We start from the raw sequence: 19,818 nt of genomic DNA, 5'->3' as shown, positions 1-19,818 counted from the left end.
GGTACAAACACACGCAGCAAATATATAAACTTCATAATAAAAGATCATTCATTATAAAAGATCAATAACGAGTATATCACCGTGTTGACTCTGTTCGACTATCCTAAAATGACAGTTAATGAGTTCTTCGAGGGACCCTGAAAATTCCAAAATAATGTCCATTAAGGACAAGTTCAATTATCTGTATAAAATAGCTGCGAAGACGGCTGCAGAAAATGATAAATTACGGAATAATGTATGTATATTTTAAAAATCACATTTTAACAGTTATTTTCTGATTTGTAAAGTAAAACTCAAAGAATAACTGTTATTTTTTTGAGTTTTATAATAAAAGTTGACAAATAACAGTTATTCGTCAGATCAAAAATAAAACTCAAACTTGATTTATGGCGATTTTGTGGGTAAAATAAATTTAAAAAAAAAAATAGATATACAATATGCGCGGTTGGCTTTTTTTTAAAGATTTTTAGTAAGTTTATAAAACACGGTTAGCATGTTTTTTTTAAGTTATTTCATTTTTTCAGAAATAACTGTTATTCATAAAAATCAACAAATAACTGTTATTTTTTGAGTTTTATTATAAAAATCAAATAAATAAAAATCATTACGGATTTGTAAACTACAATGGCTAACAAAAATAATGGTGTATTTAAAAAAATTTTAGGACTCTTCTAAGTGCATGATTTTTTTGGTATGAAACAATAACAGTTATTTTCGGTCCCTGCTTGATTCACTTTTGGTCAATATATTGCTCATTGTTCAGAATAGGATGACTCATAATGAATTAACAAAAAAAGATCTTATAAATAATAACAACTTTGGGTTCTTTTTCAGGATTTATGTTACTGCCAATAAAATCGATTTATATTATACAAATTGTTTGACTTAACTTACCATAACTTTTACTGTATCATACAAGTCAATCTATAAAAGTTTATTTCATGAAACCATATTTTGCATGAAACTAACATTTCTAGGTTTTTGAAAGAATTCCCTCCAAGCTCCTTCATTTTTTTATTTAACCATTTTAAAAATAACTGTTGTTTTCGAACCCTTATCTTACAATCTTGGTTCGAGTCTCAGCTAAACGATGTATCAAGACAATATTTAAGGGCTGCAACTTTCAGCGTGACCGTTTATTCATGCATTTTATAGCGCATCAACGATGTTTCTCCACCTGTTTTTCACATCACTAGCCAGAACTTTGAAATTCCACTCCAATTCGTGCGCACTGTTAACGGCCATACAAAAACCACTCAAAGCAGCTGTAGCTTAACAGACTAATGTTAGATTCAACAGAACGAAGACTCGTACCACTCAGCACTCGAAAGACATGAAATTTCTTACAAAAGCTTATTTTTATAAAACTAAAAATAAAATATAATCGATGTTTCTGCACCTTTAATCGCCGTTTTTCTCATCACTAGTCAGAACTACTTTGAAATTCCACTCCAATTCATGCGCACTGTTAACGATTCCACTCCAATTCGTGCGCACTGTTAACTTCGCCCTGCAATTTCCACTCCATTCCTTGCGCACTGTTAACGGCCATACGAAAACCACTCAAAGCAGCTGTAGCTTAACAGACTCATGTTAGATTCAACAGAACGACTAAAACGACTACTATATCGATGTTTCCACCCTTTTCAACACTAATTACTCGATGTTTCTGCACCGTTTTTCACTTCACTAGTCAGAATTACTTTGAAATGCGAGTTTTTTCGATCGGATAAAATTGAAATAGAAAAGGTGAATATCCGGGGCGCATCCTAGCTGAATGGAGCGTGCGTTCGCGTGACTGAGATTCGATTGGCCACGCCTACTGGCACGGGAAAATGTGAGAAGCGAGTGAAAATCACAACAAATGCCAGGTGTAACTGGGCAAACAAAGCCAAGCAGCAGAATGTTTCGTTTCGAAAGGGCGGTGCAGTGCAGTGATACATATACACACACGGATAAAGCAAAAAATCCAACATATCTGTGTGTTTTCGGTTGAAAATCGGTTAAAGGTTTTGAAAAGCGGATTAAGAAATATCCACAATTCCCTTGAGCCCCACTTGGGAAAACTCCAATTGGGCCAAAAGGGCCATTGGAAGCTGGAAAAACTGGGAAGACCTCAATGCGCCAGCGACCTGAATTCCGATTTTTTTCTCCTCATTTTTCTTTTTGTTCAATTTGAAGAACTTTGCCAACGGTTTTGATTTATCTGTTAATATTAGCTTAAATTCGACTGGAGTTTTACACGAATTAACACAAAAACACGTAGAACTATTGGTTTTTAACCCAAACCAACGTCGTTCCGTCGAATTGCATTTCTTTTGACCAGTTGAGTGCAGCAAATTGCCACTCGTAGCTCTCCAAATTGGGTGTTTTATTGTTGTAATCGCCGGAGGGACAGGAACCCATCTAAATCCCATACCATACCGCCTTACCTTGCAGCATCTGGGGATCTCTGGATCTGGGAACGGGATCCCAAGGGCTAATTGGACTTGGAGCGAGCATATTTCGGACATCATCATCATCATCTTCCAGGGAACGGAACTGAACGGAACCCGAGTCCAAAAGCCAGCTTAATTGGCTTAGGCGGCGGCGGCGGTTGTCGATGTTGGTGAGTGTCGTTCGTTTATTTCAATTTAGCCGCCCGAGTTATTCAATTAGTGGCTAAAGGTCTCTTCCTGCCACGAATTATACGGCATATCCACCCATCTCGCCTAGATAATGCGCCACCTGGCGGCGGCTGTGTGCATAATTAATATGCGGCACTGCACTAATTGCTCTGTGAGCACACAAAACACTCGAAAAAAGGAACTCCCGCGGACTTTTATCTACACACACGCACCCGCAGATATATTATTCAGTATGTAGATACATCCCTGACCTGAGATACAGACACCCAGCCGAGCGGAATCCGTGTATTTATAGAGTTTCGGGGCCTTTTCTATGATTTCCCAGCCACACACTTTACAGAACTCGGAAGCGGACTCTAAAAAAGAGCACACACATTGCGTAGATTCCGCCTGAATAAGCAAATTCGATGGCAGATTATAAAAAAAATACTTACTAGTCAGTGGGAATTTTTATTCAGATAAGAATACTGGCCTGAAGTTACGAAAAACACTATTTCATTATAAAAACGAACGGGAAAATGCCTTAAATTCAGAGATAATATAATCACATATATTTAAAAAGGTCACATGATTGTCAACATAAAGAGACTGCAGTAAAAATCTCATTAGCAAATCGAAATAAAATCAAACAAAGGTTTAAGTGGTTCTATTAATTAAAAATAAACGAGAATGTTTAGAATATTACCAGTTTGATTATAAATAATTATGTATTATGCCATAGTTGCAGAACTCAAACGAAGACAACGGACACAAATCCAAAAGTAAACCAACATAAAACCAGTATTTATCTACAAGAAAACGCAGAGATAAGCTCGGCTAACCTAGAGTTCAGAATCATTAATCAAATACTGCAAAGTAAAATGGAAAACATATGACGCCAACCGGTCGAGTGGATCGTCTGCCTTATAAAATCCGAGAACAAACCGAAATTAGACCCAAGCTTAGCCAAGGTTTGCAATATGATAAGCAATTGGATAACCGACCCTCATATCAGATTCATTTTGGCAAATAAGCTGACTCAACGTCAGCGAATCAAGATGATATAATACATCATTGGGCACGTATGTGTCTTCTATCTTCCGTTTCTGACAGTGTACTTGGCTTCCGTTTCTTGAAGCAAGTGAAGCGAACTACGATCGGCCCCACCCTATATTCTTTTATTTTGACTCTTCTGTTCATTTCCGCCCCTTTTCTCCAACTGCATTACCCGACTTCCTTTGTCTGAATTCGTTCAGTTTTCATCCAAAGAAGTTTACTTTGTATCTGCTTGTGTGATTAGCCCATTTTTCTGCGGTCTGTGAGTCACAGGCACAAGAAACGAGTTTTTGCTTTGGCACGACTTCGGATCTCAGACTTCACTTCATTGGCAGGGCAACCTGTTCTCTTGCGATATCTTTCGCCTCGGAACGCCGTCCGTGGACTTCTCCTTCTCCATCTCCGCCGGCTGTTCCAAATTCGATGTTGGATGTCACTTTGGCGGAGGCGGTCCAAAAAAATGGAATGAAAAGTTGCTGTGAAGTGTGTGCTCTCAATTCAATCAGTCGAAAAATTAGTTGCACTTTTCTGGGAAAAACTTGATATTTATAAACTGATTAATCACGCCTTTTCCGCTTATTTTTTTTGAAGATGATTTAGTGTCATTGCATCCGCTGTCGTCTTTTCTTATCTCAGATTTAAATATGCTGACCTCATTAATTCTTTATAACGTATGACTATTTAAATCAGCTAAGTTCATTGCTGCTATAATCGTTGTTGATTTACTTATCGCATTATATTCTCTGAGTTCTGGAAGTTCTTAGGAAATGCAGCAATGGCTTAAGATAATAGTAAAGCAGCAGTTTTCCAACTGAGTAATCATAGAAATGATTTTTTTTAACTATACAGATATTATTTTAATCCCTTATATTTTAGTTGACTCTGTGCTCTATGTTTTGCTGTTTATTTTACTGCTTATATTTTTTAGATATTTTGTTATTCCTCAATCTATAAAAAATGTTTAAATTAAGGAAAGGTCAATGCAAACTTGAACTGTGTTAAATTCCACCAAGTACTGCCCATAATTCTTTTAAATATTTATTTACAACTCGGCACTTTTGCTTTAAGACCTGACATTGATTGCGACTCGGTTATAGATGGGGAAAATTGTCTTCATTAATTCAACCTTCACTTTGTATTTAATTCTTTTGTTTATACAAGCCATAATGCCATACCGTCATTAAGTTTTTCGTGTTCGGATTCCTCGTTATTTTTGCTGACTTAGCCGCCAGCAGATTTTTAAGTACCTTGGACTCGGCGTTTCCGCAGATACAGTGGTTCTATACTGGTTCTATTACTCCGTGATATTGCTGACCCAATACACGGGTATCGCCAAAGCCAAATAAGTTTGTGTTTAATTTTGTCAACTTTCTCCTGTTGGCGCAAAAACCAGTTGGATTCAATCAGCTGAAGCTGAAGGGGGCGGAACAGGCGGAACCCATTCAATTTCAAGAAATGGATTGTTGCCTTTGTCACAGGCTTTGACTCACATTACCCAAAAAGGGAAACTTTATTACGATAGCAGACGACAATGGGTATACTGTGTTCGTAACAGCTCGTTAAAGGCACTGAATAATCTAGTTTATTTTGATTCATTCTACAACCAAGTTTGTTTTGCAAATTAACAGATTGCGAAACTCACTTTACTGGAATTGTGTGCACTTTTTATTGGCCCCGATTTTATTGTTATTAGTTAATATAGACGCTGAAGATGATATCTGAAACTGGGTTCTTTAATCTAAAAACCTAGTCATTTTAAAATTATTTTACGACTTTTTGTGTTGGCAAATTTACAGATTGGGAACCCCCATTTTCTTGGAATTGAAAACATTTTATTACCTGATTATTATCATTACTTGGCTTTTGCGTTTCAGCTATTTTTCGTAAATAAAAATAAAAATTTTATTAGTAGGTATGCACATTATGGCCGCAATTCTCAAATTTTCATTTGAAAAATTTGTTTACCTTCGGAATTCCGGAAAGTTTTGAATTTCGCGGCTAATGATTTTTGGAAAATTTACAAAAATGTGCTAGAAAAAGGGGAAAACAATTTCGGAAATGTTTTTATGATGCAAAAAAATGGGTGCCCATATATTTTTCGATCTTTAAGAATCTTATTTAGTAGCAATGTGATATTTTATTGCTGTGTAAAACTGAACTCTGACCGGAATTAAAAGCATTTTGCGTGTGGCCTTGTCGAGCCTTTTGCCTGTTCCGCCCACTGTTCGTTCGAGGGAGTGCAGCATCCTTGCAGATCCCCACTGCGCATGTCCCAGATGTTCTTGTCCTGTCTGTCCTCCCAAAAAGCCGAGGCGAGGCTGCAAATTGTTTTGTTTTCTCAAATTGCTGAAGGGGCACTCGACGACCTCTGGCTATGCTGTTTAGGCTTCAGTATTTGCGATTTCCAACTTGGATTTAGATTCTGCAAGTGGGGATAAAATTCAAACTTCGGAGCAAGAGAATCTTGCAGCTCACCGCGTGTCAAGGCCGTTCAAAGGCTGCTCCCCACCAATGGGTATAGAGAATTTTCTGCACAGCATAACGGAGGAGCATAAGCAAATGGAGCATCGTTTTTCCAGCAGCGCCTTTAGTTTGCTCCCAGCCAGACAACGCTGCGTATACGCAATCGAAACCAAACACTCGACAGCCATTAAGGCTTCAGTCTTTTGTCAGCAGGTGCCATTCGCAATCCTCGGCAAACGTCTATTTTTACATTAGCCATCAACACGCCTGGTAATCCAGCTCTTTCCGGAAAGTAAGCATGGAAAAAAATACAAAAAAATGGAAAAAAAGAGGGGCAACCTCGAGATAAGCAGGCGGCAATGCAGTGCTCCGAATGTTGTGCATATATAAATATATATACATATATATAATGTTGCGACACATTCTGTGTATAGTGTATAGTGTGTTTTGGTGGGCCAAGGGGACAGGGCCAAGCGCTATAAAGCATAATGCCATGGAAAGCCATCCGAGTCCGAGGGACAGACCCTTGGCCCTTCAGCCCTTCAGCCCTTATTGTCCACTCGCCCACAAAGTTCATTAAACTTTTCGATTTCTTTGTCTATGCTGTGTTGTATGTGTCTGTTGTGCAAAGACAGTCGATGAGTGTTACTGTGTAACTGCTATACTGCTTGTTGCTCGACTCGATGGCCATAAATTTACAGTTCCCAGTGGCGGGTATCAAATGAGCACACTCATTCTTTAGATCTATGTATGTGCATATCTTGGAAATATGAGTAGGCAGTGCATTCTGAAAAACCCAGTCTTCGTCAGAAAGTTTCTTATAAAAAAAATGTCCACAACAAGAATTATTAAAATTCATCAAGCAAAAAAAAGTGAAAACCCCTACCAAAAATTAGCTTTGTTTTTTGGGTCTGAGGACAATTTTCTAAAAAATAGTTTCCGGTATTCTTTTAAGATTGTTAAAAATTCAGCGGGAAATGTGAATAATTATAGAAATTCTTTACTTTAAAAAAAAATATTGTGAAATCTTTATGTTTAAAAAATAATGTGTTTAGCGCTAATTAAGTGGAAAGAAAACTCACACAGTAAATGAGAAAATACTAAAAACATTCTAACTTTTTTGTGCAATTAATTATTTCTCCTACTAAACTCAAGATAAAAACAAAAATAAAACAACAAAACTTTCAAAGCAAATAATTGCTTTAAAATATTGATTTTAATGACAGCAAATATTGATTGTTGACATGTTTAACAAGCTAAATCGATTTTCAATTTGCTCCGAAAAAGATAAGGTTACCTGTGATTTTACATCGATAAGAATAGACAAGAAAAATTCCTTATCATATCATTCCTTATAAAGAAACATGTCGCACATACATAACATAAACATATAAACATACATGTCTATTTTTGCGGCTGGCATTCTAACATAAGAACCTTTTGCACAAGTTTGCTTTTTGCCGGCACCGTGTTCATGCCTCGATGGCGCAGTTGGCAGCGCGTAAGTCTCATAATCTTAAGGTCGTGAGTTCGAGCCTCACTCGGGGCATGTACATTTTTTATTGTTTTTTATTTTTACAATATTTATTTTTTTCTTGCCATTTGCATTTGCTCTTCCATTTGCCTATTTTGAATATTTCTCCCAAGTCCCAGTTATTTGATATTTGGGTAATTATGCAAGGGCGGCACAGGCACACGCAATGTGGTAATAGCATAGGTGGGTTAGGTGGTGACTCATGATCGCCGGACTCAAGTGCATTCAACCCGTCGCCCAAAGGGGACTTTCACCTCCTCCTCTCGACAGACGGAGAGATAACACCTGCGATGGCAATGTGCCAAAGCAAAAGCCGTAGCTCAGTCCTTTGAATTCGTATCGCCAGTAGCAGTGGATTGCATTCTCGGGCAGCTAATGCCTCAACCCATTGTCATCTTCTATGGGCTTTTATTGACCTTAATTGATGTCAAGTGGATGTGAGAGTGCCTCTGGGTGTGTATGTGTGTGTTTGGGACCCCGCATTGCGATGGAACCAATCCTATCTTAAAACCGGGATGGGATTATGTCCCATTTGCCTGGACACACCAAGAATTGAATATTTTTTATTGCCCCAGCCACGCATTTATTACTGGACGAGGACATGCCACTGCTCTATTAGGGTGTGAACTCTTCTCTGTCCTCGAATATTCTTAAATCATTTAGGTCTTCCATTGACCCTCCCATTTCCATTTAAAAAAGGAAAGGAATTGAGATTAAAGATTAGTTTAATAGGTGTTTGTGAAGGAGATACCATTTAAAGATAACTCAAGAGGGTTCTATACTATAACTTGTTAGTCTTTATAACCTTATAATCTTTTATAGAATTTATACATAAGAAATATTTTGTTAAATATATTATTAATTAGATTACTTTAATAGGTGTTTGTTAGGAAGATCCATTTTAATATAACTTTAGAAGATTCTGTACACATTTAAGATATTATTATATTTATAATTCTCCTCATATACCCGTTTAATTGATTAATTATTTTTCATATTTTTTTTTACAGGCCACTGACGTGTGAAATGGGTGTGGACTACTACACCAAAGGGCACAAGATCAAGAGCAGCAGCTCAGCACGTTAGTGAGTTCGAAGAAGCTTTTCCTAGAGGTCCTTTGAAAAGCAGACGGAATGAGTCAGTTGGCGGCCACAGTGGAGCCTCTGGCCGCGGTCAAGTCGAAGACGATGCGTTCCCGGAAGCGCAGACAGCGCCGGAGACGGCAGATAGCCTATTTGGCCATATGTGGACTGAGTGTAGCCATCTTTGGCTTTGCGCTGGCCACGCTAATCAGGCCGGCAACCGCCCAGGCTGATGATGAGACCCCGGGCGAATGGCGCAAGGGGTATGTGGGCCATGGCACCACGCACGAACAACTCGGGCAGCCCCATTGGCCACCCGTGGAGTACACCATGTACAGGCCGACGACGAACTACACAAAGGAACCACCACCACCCACGTCGGCCATGAACTCCATATTCAATTTCACGCACTTTCTGTACGACAAGGTCCTCTACCGGGATGAGCCCATTCCAGAGGGTGAGTAAAGAAATATTTAATAAATCGGAAATTAAAATAATAATTATAATCTAATCTGCAGGCTACATTGTGGTAAGGAACTCGGACACATTAACCCTGGGCCCCAAGGTGGAGGAGAATGACTGGCGGGATCTGTTGGCCCACTATTGGATGGTCCTCATCTGGGTTTTTATTCTCGTGGTGCTCATTATTATCATACCGTTTATTGCGTGAGTTTTATACTTATTTATGTAACTAATTATAATAGTAATAACCCTTTCTGTTTCTTAACCCTTAGCGTTTGCTATTGCTGCTTCTGTTGCTGCCGACGATGTCGACAGGGCTGTCCTCCATGTACCAGTAAACAGGATGCCCAGCGGCGCTTCTGCTGCGGCATCTGTCTGCTGATCCTCATCATTGGACTGATGTAAAGCTACTAGAAATCCCTAAAAAAGAGAGATACTAACCAAAACTTGTTTCTCTTCTTTTAGCTTTGGCATCATTATCGCCTTTGTTACCAACAAAATGATTGACAGCGGATTTGCCGAGACTTCCGAGACCATGAAGCGCGGCAGCGAGGATACTTGCACTTATCTGAAGGATGTGGCCGATCACGTTTACCATCTGATGATGTACAACTACGAGGAGATGGAGACCCATGTGCTTGATCAGCTAACCCGTAAGAATACCTGGAAACTGAGACTCTGTGATTTGTATTTAAACATCCATGGCTCTTTTCAGATGCCCATCGGCACATATTTTTGGATCTCTCCGACACTTCGGAGAGTAATTCACTGGCCGAATTGGAGCGGGTCTTGGAGAACATGCCCGAGGCTCTAGAGCTAATGAGACAGGTGGAGAAAATGGAAAAGGATCTGCGGTTCTATGGCTCACAGTTGAGAGATGGTAAGGATATTCAAAAATTCAAATATATTAAAAATATGTAATTAATAAAAATGTTTCCCTATTTCAGGTGTTCGCGGCATTAAGCGTGATGTGAACTTTGCAGTGGCCAATCTCTGTCAACTCCAGATGTGTCAGAAGTTCCTGCTCAGCAGCGATATAGAGCATATTGATACCTCGCAGTGTCTGCACTTCGACAGTGTATGATTTTATATTTAATTCGGAAAACCAATGTAATTAATAACTTAAATCCCTATCTACAGCTGCCAAACACAACTGCCTTTGTGGAGGGAATGGAGAATATAGTTGAGCACAAGTATTATGTTATACCGCAACGTGGACTGGCGCGACTGAAGAAAGTTAGCGACAAGGTGAAGACGCAGTTGTCCTTCGTCGTACCGCCCATGATGCGGGACTTGACCAAGGGCAGGACCGTCTTCCGCGAGCATGCGACGAAAGTGCGCCACGTTGTGGAGGGAGTACTCAGTGATATACACATCAAGACCCTGCACTCGACCAAGTCGTTTGAGGATGTTTACGAACGCTTCGGCCACGATAGGAACATTGTCAGTCTGATTGTGTGCTTGCTCATACTGCTGGTAGGGGAAACCTTAAAGGTTATAATCTAAAAAAGCTATCTATAATGGATTTTTATTATATTTTAGGTACTTTTCATACTGATCTTTGCCCTACTATGCGGCTGCTTTGGGCGACGACGAACTGGTTACGGCGATGAGTGCTGCAGCAAGTCCACCGGTGCCACATGTCTGCTTTTGTAAGTGTATTAAACTAAATCCTATCCTGACTTATTAATCAAATACGATTTATTACCCCCTTTCAGAGCCATCCTGTTGATATTCTGCGTCTTCTCCTTCATCGCCCTGGTTGGTCTGTTCTACTTCATGCTCGGCATGGTGACCTACCAGGGTGCCTGTGCTCCGCTGAGGGATCAGGAGAACAACACCCTCTTCCGACAGCTGGACGCCTCGATTGATCTGCATCACTACCTGCCGGCCAGCGAGGGATCCAAGGCTGTGGCGGAGCCCATGAAAATGTCGAGTGCCATCAAGGCGTGCCATGCCAACCAGACCATCTTCGAGATGATGCGAGACAACAACATATACGACATTAACGATCTGGCGCGCATCAAGGTTATGACCAATGCAAAGGACGATCCAGATACCGTCAAGATCTTCGATGAGGATCTCTCCGGTGTGATACTCTTGACGCAGGAGGAGCGCGCGGATCTGAACGCTGCGCGCGAAAATACTCTTTCCAAGTACCACAGCTCGCTGTACCAGACCCATCTTTGCTCGCAGTTCACGCCCATGAATCTAAACGCCCTGTCCGAGCAGCTGTACAAGATCTCGAATGATCTGGAGTATCCGGCCTACGGATGGGCCAAGGTGTCCTTCTGGAACGAGGGCCTCAACACCAAGGCCTTCTATCGCAACTTTGTGCCCAAGCTCACGAGTCTGGTGGAGAGGATGAAGACCAATCTAAAGAGAATCGACGAGCTTATCACCTACGAGAACCACGACTTTACCAACACCATTAAAATTTTGACTGCCACGGCAGTTAGTTCCGAGGAGTTCATCCAGAAGCGAGGCAAGGATTATATCAATAGCCTGGGAGGCAACTTGACGACGACCATTGACCAGATGATAGAGGACTACATCGATATGATTATAAAGGAGGCCAACGAAAGTGTGGGACACTGTGCGCCCCTATCGTATATATATTATCGTGGCGTAGACTTGATTTGCCACCGCCTCGTGGATCCCATTGTGAGTTATTAGGTTTTAAATGTTTAGAAATTTTTGGATGCACAATAGAGTTTAAAAAATATTAATTTTTTCGATTTTTTCACAATTGTGTATCGATAATTCTAAGAAACAAAAAGTAAAAAAACAAAAAAATATTATTATTTCAGATAATCATCGATATTTACGATAGGTGTACAATATAGTTAAAAATAATACTTTTTTCGATTTTTACACAGTTGTGTATCGATAATATCGATGATTCTAAGGAACAAACTACAAAAAATATTGTTATTTCAGATAATCATCGATATTTCCGATAAATATTGCTGTTTGAAAGATATCGAAAATTAATATTTTTCAAGCTCTAATTCACAGCACTTCCCGCTTCGTAAAGATACCGATTTTAATACAAACTCCACTTTTATCTACAGAATGGATTCTGGGTGGGCATCCTGCTGTGCGCCCTGCTCTTCCTGCCCATCCTGTTCGTGGCCCACCGCCTGATGTGCCTGTACAAGAAGATCTATCCCTACCTGGCTACCGTTGGAGCTGCTGGCGTCGTCGAGGGCGGGTGAGTTGTCTTTTAGCTGCACTGCTGCTCGTTACTTTCAGGCATCACGGCTATAACCCAAACACCACACACCTAACCCAAAGCTGTCCCATTTGCACGGGTGCTCCGTATGTGCCGCCGCCAATAGTCAGCTGCTCCGGTGGGCAGCAGGCCTACTGCGGCTGTCCCGCCGGTGCGCCCACTCGCGGTGGTGGTGGCGCAGATGCCAGCCCAGCTGATAATCAAGCAGATGCCGATCCAGGTGCTGTTGCCTGGGACGAGAGCGAGGTGAACTATCCGAATGAGGAGGATCCCGATCTCTCGGCCAGCAGCAAACGCAAGAAAGATTAACAGACTAACAAACTGGGGTTGTGGATTCCATTTTATTCGATTGACTTTTGTTTTATAAATGTATATGCATGTAGCAGCAGCAAAAATATAAAGAAAATTCAGCGTTTGCACCACAACTAAGCCGTCCGCATTCTTCTCATTTCACACCGCTAACCCCAAATCATCCCGAATCGAATCGCCCGAATCGCAGCAGCGACTATCTGTACGACGCTTATAGTGAGCGCGAGCGCGAACATGTACCATTGGCAAAGTAAGAAAGATCATCCTGTCACCTGTGTCCCCTGTGTTGTTTCGCTAGCTAATCCTGTGACCCCTTGTTGTCCCTTTGCATCTCCCCTCTTTTAGCGTTCCCAAAAAGCGTCGCAAGGCCTACGAGCGGAGACGCGAGCAGCAGGATTACTACGAGGACGCCTCGCCCAGCGTTTCGCGGGGCAATCGTTCTGGCGGAGATCGCGGAGGCGGCGGCGGCGGGGATGGAGCTCCGGGCAGCAGCAGCATGCGCTACAACGATATGGCGCCCACGTAAGTATTATCCTCATCCCAGCTAAGCTTGTCCTATTCCAAATCACTTGCTAAAAGATCGTCTTAACTGAAGAAATTGTAAAATAACTTATAAATGGGTTTTAATAGCCTTGAAAAATGGATAAACAAATGAAGAGGTTTTAAGTAAATATTAAAATTTATTTTATTTTATTGCAATGACAATGACAATGTAGATTCAAAAGAAAATATTATTCCATTCAGATTCGGTAAAATGTATAATATTCTGAAAAGTTTGGAAGTGTTCCTTAAAAAATTCTTTAAATATTTAGTAAGTGTTTAATAAGTATAACAATCCATTTTATTTTATTCGAATGACAATATAAAGTTAACAAAAAATATTACTTTGTAATACTTTTATTCATTTAATTTTTTGAGGGTAAAAATTATAAAATGTTCTCTTAAAAAATCTGTAAATAATGTAAAAAACTCTAAAATTTTCTCCTTAAAAATCTGTAAATATTTAGTATTTTTAAATAAATTCCCATTTGTTGTTTATAGAGAGTCTATATAGGTTTTTGGAGTTTACAATTAAAAAAATTATTTCTAAGTTAAGGCAGTCTTAATAGGTAGTGAGAACAATCTACTCTTACAATAGTAAATGCATCATAGCCGCGTAACACTGACAATTAATTAGCCTGACCCCATCATCGCAAATATCCAGTTTCCCTTGATCGTTTAGACCGCCGCTAAATGCTAAATCGCTAAAACGCTAATTTTTAATTTTGTTTAATTTAGCGCTAAAGGTGTGACCAATGGCACTCGGCCAAAGGCATTGGCGGCAGATGGTTTCTTTTAGGCATGTCCCAAATGCTAATCGGTTTGTGCCTTTTGAGAGATTGAAGTTGAGATTCGATCGGTATCATCGGTGTGGTGTACTTCCCCCCAGCAGCAGTCTCGATTCGAATATACATTTCCGACTGTTTTGTGAATAGAGTGTGGAAACCCCCGTACTCATCTGCTTAGTACTCCTTTCGTTTCTATTTAACTATCTTTGATTTGCATTTGTTTGTGTTTTTCTTTTCGATTGGCTAAAAAGTAATGAACAAACATTTACCCAGTGCTGGAATTTATTTAAATATTTTTAAAAGCTTTATTTAATTGAAAAAATGTGCCATTTTACTTCTTACACTTCTGGACACGATCTCTTAGCAGACAAGACCACAGCTTATCCCCTGATAAAGACTACTAGCTTTTTCCATGACCAAAAGCCACTAACTATATATCGGTGTTCGATCTATGTTGACCAACTAAACTGATTAATCGCAGCTACTGCTGCGCCCCTTTATTTTCTATTTGTGTTTCTGTGTTGTGCGTGAGTGGTCGCACTATAAATATTTAATAGCCCCTGCATATTCCGCATAAACTAATACATTTTAATTGCAATCCGCACAGGCACTGGGACCACGAGCCACCACGCTACCACAATCCACCGGCTGCGCCGCCATCCTCGGAGTACGAGCGTCCGCCGCCCTACTACTATCCCGGTGCCTCCGAGCAGGATTAGACGAAAGGAGTCGAGAAGTGGCAACATGGATGATTTTATTTTGAACCCCAAGCGCCCACTACTGCCCCCCGTTTATACCCCCTTATGTACCCCCTACTGAGACTGTACTTTTAGTTAAAAGCGTAAACAAGAAGAAAGAAAAAGATAACTGAAATTATATAATTTAATTAAGTAGTATTGTAGCATCACGTGTGTTATCACTTTGGCCCGAAGAACTGGAGAAGAACCCCCACATTTAGTTAATATTAAGTGAGGGCCGAAGCAAGAAGGCAGATACGAAAAAATTCTCAAATACCCAATTATGATTAATTTGAAAGAAAAAGAAAATGAAGAAAATGTTGCCAAAACGAATCGATGATCGGAGGGATCCGACGGAGCATTTAATGAACTCTGGAGTCTGGAGTTTGGAGTCTAGAGTCTGGAGACTCCGGGCTATAGAAGGCCGAGCGGCAGGCGTAGGATCTGATGAGTCCCTTGAAGAAGTTGGCCATTCGCCGGGCCGCACGGCCGCAGAAGCTTTAAGGAATCTCATAATTTTTAATTATGCACACACACTCTCAGAGCAGGCGAGACATACCCAAAAAAAGAAAAGAAAGATAATAAACAATATCTCTAGCAAGCAACTACATAAATAATAACCAATCAAACACTTTATGGAATCTGTAAACTTCCAGGAAATCAAAATCGCGGAAAACACAAAAGAAAATATGATCAATACCAAAACTGCCATTTTAATTTAGAAAAAAAGAGCAGAAGTTATTCAATGCATTTAATGTATTTATTTTAGAAACAATACAAACACTACACACTTCCTTAAAACCGAACAAATTGTGCACTCGGACACTGATATACCAGAATCCAATTAAAGAAAACCCCAAGCAGCTACAGATTCGAGATACGAATACTTGAATGTAACACGTATTTTAACACGTTGTCATAGTTTAGTAAGTGAAAACCAAAAGCGAAAAGCGAAAACCAACCCCTAAAGCATTTAAACGTTTCCAATTGTATTGTCTAGGATCTAAAAACAAGAAAAACCCTATAAACACCATACACAAATAAACGAGACACGCGATACTGTACGGATTACACAATTACATAATTTTAGTATTATTATACAAGTAAGAATGTATGTTGTATTTTACATTTTGACGTACATTAAATGATTTCCGCTTAAGTCAAGTAACCATGTATCAATATTGCCCAGCGCAACTAAAAAGATTATCGAATAAGAACCCGGAAAACACAAAGAAACACAATACAGAAAACCCAGTTGCCAGTCAATCATCGAGCTCCGTTGATGGTTGTCTCTGTCGTTTGCAAAATTTTGTCAATAAACTTCAAGTGGTTTTATGTACGAATAGGCGAGTTTTAAAAACAAAGGGTTTTACGAGGTTTCTTAAGGTTATCTAGATAAATTCCTGAAATTAAGATTCGAAATTTACTTCTTTCTTATCAAAGCAATCTTTAGCTTAGTAATCATACCTGTTGATAAAGATAGTTTAAAAGTATGAAACGTATTTATTATATCCTTCTTTGGCTTGAATTTCCTTTTCTTCGACTTTTATTGGTTAATTGCCAGTCCAATCATACACTTTCCTCAAATATTCCGATTGAACAGGGATCTCTGATTAAGTTTCTAAAGTTCCAACCACAAAATAAGGATCTAGAGGCAGAAATCAGATCGAAAGATGATCAGAACGACGGATATGTGGACTCTTTGGCTCCCATAAATTATTTACCCCATGTTTTCACTGGCGCTGTTGTCTCAGGTTCCAAGCAAGTGCCCAAAGATTATATATCGAAGTATGGGAATGACATTGGATCAAAGGCGGAGAAGGATGACTGGGCTGAGTATTTAGTTACCCAGCCGGGACTAAAGATTTTTATTCCAATATTATTGCTTCTTTTTATAATGGTTCCCATTTTTGGGTGAGATGTGCTAGATTTTTGTAGAGATATAATACTTATGGAATTATAATTTTAATTAGTTTAATTTATGCCTGCTGTTGTGCGCGTTGTAAGGAGACACAAAAGTCGAGCAAAGGCATTCGCTATTGCTGTGGCATTATTTTAGCTATTTTGGCCTTTTTGATGCTGTAAGTATGTATTTTTATCCCATAGGCCACAGAGATTTTGGATTAATTCCTAGTTTATTTCTTATTTTTGCCATTTTGGCTGCCACCCAGCTGAAAAGAAACCTTAAGAGTCTCAAGAAAACTGATTGCCTGACAATCAACTCTAGCAAACCAAATGACGAATATGTACTACGAACCACGTCGGATCACATGCATCACCTGTATGTTATCAACTACGATCAGTTGGTGAAGATAATTCAGGAAGTTATACCGGATAAAGCTAACGTCACTGAGTTCCGTAATCAGTTGGAGGTTCAAGCCGAAGAAATAGAAAACCTGAGCGAAGTTCTAAAGAATTTGCCATATATTAAGCCACTTATGAAACGATTCAACGAAGAGTTACCCAGTGCCAAACGTTTGGCCACCAGGTTGCGTAATGGTGCGTTATATTATCTTCCTGTTAGATCCAGTGATTCAATAGCCAATCATCCTTAGCTTTACAAGGCATTAAACTGGATCTTACGGCGTTTCTTACCTCTCAGTGTAAGCAAAAGGAGTGCCTGAAGTTCTACCGTGAGCAAAGCATCCGAATGCTTGACAAGGGATGCTTGCAATATGATAATGTATAACTGAATTTTACATTTTTTAATTTAGAAACAAATTGTAATTTTTTTTAGTATTTTTTTCTGCTTTAAGTTACCCAAAACCGAACCCCTTCTTAAATCCGTTCAAGAAGTTACAGACAGCCGGTTAATAGCCTATCCTCAAAAGGCCGTTCAGCAATTGCAAGAGATGTCCCAGGCGATCAGGAATCAGATGCGTGATTTATTAAAAGCCATTAAGAAAGATGTTGATAAGAGCGGTAAGCTAAATAATCTTAGAAGCTACCGATAAAAACACTATAATCTCACCCCAAGCCAAGGAGCTGCAAAAGCGCTACGAAGCATCTTTGAAAGTGTTGCGTGGGGTCATCGATGAGATGAGGAAAAATCAGAGGATAGAGGTTAAAGAAAAACATAGATCTAGATCTAATCCTGTTGGAGCCCTTCGAAGAAAACTAGGATCATCATGGTATGGAACCACTATTGGCATCGTTGTGTTAATGATGCTGGTGCCCCTGCTCCTGCTCTCCAGTCTTCTGGTGGCTCTGTCCAGTCCAAAAGTGGCCAGTTGGCTGCTTTGCATTACCTTGATTTTAATATTCATACTTTTCTCGATTTGCATTTTTCTGGTGCTTTTCTATTTGGTTCACGGAGCTTTGTTATATCAAGCTTTTTGTATTAGGTAAGAATTACCAATTAAGGATAATGATAATCTAGTATTCATTACCCACAGGAAACCCCCGCAGCCTCTGGAACCTAAATACATTAATCCCAATGAGTATCTCCCAGAAAACTTTACCATTCCTCAATCACTTCCCATGCTGACAACCTCGGATATTTTGCACAGTTGCCTTCGCAACGAAAGTCTTTATAATATACTAAATCTAAGGGAGGTCTATAACTTGGAAGGCTTTCGCAAGGATGTGATGAAAGATGTTTGGGAATCCCTAGAGAAAATTGATACCTCTTTATCCCAACGCGAACTTGGCTATATTCACCCCAAGGCTGCCAGGATGGCCGTAGAATTTCTAAGGGGTAATCTCTCCAGATATGAGAGTAAATTCTTCACCAAACACTTGTGTCCTGAATTGGTGCCGGAACCCAAGCCAGGTTCCTTAACAGAGTTGACTATAAAACTAGATAACCTGGCGGATACCTTAAAATCAGGATCTACTTTGCGAGATCAGACGGCTTACTTAAAAGCCTTTGAAAGACATCTGGGAAAACCCTTGGCCTCGAAGGTTCAAAGATTGATGGAGATCATAAATCGACTAGATCAGCTTCTCTCAGGAGGATATGGTAACTTTGCCAAGTACCTTAACTATTTGCTGGCCAAAATCCATCAAGGTGATGAGTTCCTGCGATACGATGCCAAAAATGTAACCGATGAGGTGGCCCGTAATATCAGTGGTTTTGTGGAATCATACTTAAATGTGTACATTCGCATGGTAGATGAGGAAACTAAGGGCGAGATGGAGAGCTGTGAGCCGCTCACCCGAGTGGAGGATCAGGCCAAGGCGGAGTACAACGATCTCTGCAATCGGATTGCTAAGCCAATGGTTAGTTCGGGGGAATTCCCCCATACAATGTTTTACATTGATTATGCGAGTCTCTTTTAACCGTTCACTCCGCAAATAATTTGTACGCAGAAAAATATGTTTGCATAAAGTTAATAAGCAAATAATTCGAACCAAGAAAAATATGTTTGCATAAACTTATTGGTGGTTGATGCAACCATTATTTATTTTAAAAGATTTTATTTAAAACTGTAGGTTTTTTTTTTTAATTTAGCTTAGGTTATTCGCTTATTGTCAAAAACAAAGCAACCAATGGTAACAAAATGGAATGTCATACCTTTCTGAGCTTTAATTAGCTTTCCAATCGATTGGCACTCAATCAAGAAAAACAAATTATTAAGTTACTTAAGGTTTTTATCAGGGACCGTAACTGTTATAAGTTTTTATACATTACTTAAAATTTAATTATTATTCATCCTTTCCTAGAACGCCATTTGGTTCTGGCTTTTTCTATTCTCCTTGCTCCTCCTGCCTGTCATCTGCTGCACTCACTTATTGAGATGCCGCTTGAAATCGTTGAGAAATCTATCAGAAGCAACTTTGGTTTCCTTGGGGGAGGGGAACTTTGTGGCACCCGGCATGTTGCCCGTGGGTTTGCCACAATGCTTATGCTACAGATACCTTCCTGTTAACGCAGAGACAAATGTGGATTATCTGGAGGAAAGCGACGACTTTTACGTGGATCAACCCAAGCGCAAGAGGGAGTGAACTACAACTTGAGATTTAATTTAAGGAAAATTTATCTATTTATCTTGATTTTACAAAAT

The 19,818-nt window shown here is 39.6% G+C and overlaps 2 protein-coding genes, 1 long non-coding RNA gene and 1 other non-coding gene across 12 annotated transcripts; 3 read left to right on the top strand and 1 right to left on the bottom strand.

Annotated features, from left to right (window-relative positions):
- Positions 1 to 1,661: 1,661 nt before the first annotated feature.
- promL (prominin-like) lies at positions 1,662 to 15,109 on the top strand. 4 transcript variants are annotated; one of them, XM_017145425.3, is made up of 15 exons: positions 1,662 to 1,749; positions 2,440 to 2,608; positions 8,670 to 9,198; positions 9,260 to 9,407; positions 9,476 to 9,604; positions 9,669 to 9,856; positions 9,919 to 10,083; positions 10,151 to 10,281; positions 10,344 to 10,679; positions 10,746 to 10,855; positions 10,922 to 11,867; positions 12,278 to 12,417; positions 12,938 to 12,997; positions 13,093 to 13,269; positions 14,683 to 15,109. In XM_017145425.3, exons 3-15 carry the CDS (start codon positions 8,793 to 8,795, stop codon positions 14,792 to 14,794), a joined length of 3,048 nt encoding a protein of 1,015 aa, XP_017000914.1. In that variant the 5' UTR covers positions 1,662 to 1,749; positions 2,440 to 2,608; positions 8,670 to 8,792; the 3' UTR covers positions 14,795 to 15,109. The 4 variants fall into 4 exon arrangements, with proteins under 4 accessions (XP_017000914.1, XP_070070313.1, XP_044250344.1 ...); XM_070214212.1 differs by lacking the exon at positions 1,662 to 1,749 and having other exon boundaries at positions 2,217 to 2,608; positions 12,941 to 12,997; XM_044394409.2 differs by lacking the exons at positions 1,662 to 1,749; positions 12,938 to 12,997 and having other exon boundaries at positions 2,217 to 2,608.
- Positions 7,602 to 7,674, top strand: TRNAM-CAU (transfer RNA methionine (anticodon CAU)). The gene has a single exon. It is a non-coding gene; the product is annotated as a tRNA-Met (tRNA).
- Positions 15,110 to 15,933: 824 nt separating the features above from the next.
- On the bottom strand, positions 15,934 to 16,635 carry LOC138912825 (uncharacterized). Its single transcript, XR_011418381.1, has 3 exons — positions 16,537 to 16,635; positions 16,280 to 16,460; positions 15,934 to 16,215 (listed from the first exon to the last, which is right to left on the bottom strand). It is a non-coding gene; the product is annotated as an uncharacterized lncRNA (long non-coding RNA).
- On the top strand, positions 16,305 to 19,778 carry LOC108059863 (prominin-like protein). Of its 6 annotated transcripts, XM_044394502.2 has the most exons (8): positions 16,305 to 16,726; positions 16,786 to 16,893; positions 16,947 to 17,311; positions 17,368 to 17,495; positions 17,569 to 17,734; positions 17,790 to 18,156; positions 18,208 to 19,033; positions 19,478 to 19,778. In XM_044394502.2, the coding sequence occupies exons 1-8, from the start codon at positions 16,305 to 16,307 to the stop codon at positions 19,757 to 19,759; spliced, it is 2,664 nt and encodes an 887-aa protein (XP_044250437.1). In that variant the 3' UTR covers positions 19,760 to 19,778. The 6 variants fall into 6 exon arrangements, with proteins under 6 accessions (XP_044250437.1, XP_070070315.1, XP_070070314.1 ...); XM_070214214.1 differs by lacking the exon at positions 16,305 to 16,726 and having other exon boundaries at positions 16,984 to 17,311; XM_070214213.1 differs by lacking the exon at positions 16,305 to 16,726 and having other exon boundaries at positions 16,786 to 16,897; positions 16,984 to 17,311.
- The last annotated feature ends 40 nt before the right edge of the window (positions 19,779 to 19,818 follow it).

The sequence above is a fragment of the Drosophila takahashii genome, chromosome 3L, assembly GCF_030179915.1.
Source record: "Drosophila takahashii strain IR98-3 E-12201 chromosome 3L, DtakHiC1v2, whole genome shotgun sequence".
NCBI lineage: Eukaryota > Metazoa > Arthropoda > Insecta > Diptera > Drosophilidae > Drosophila > Drosophila takahashii.
The sequence above is the reverse complement of the archived record's forward strand: the minus strand, read 5'-3'. Positions and strand labels throughout refer to the sequence as shown.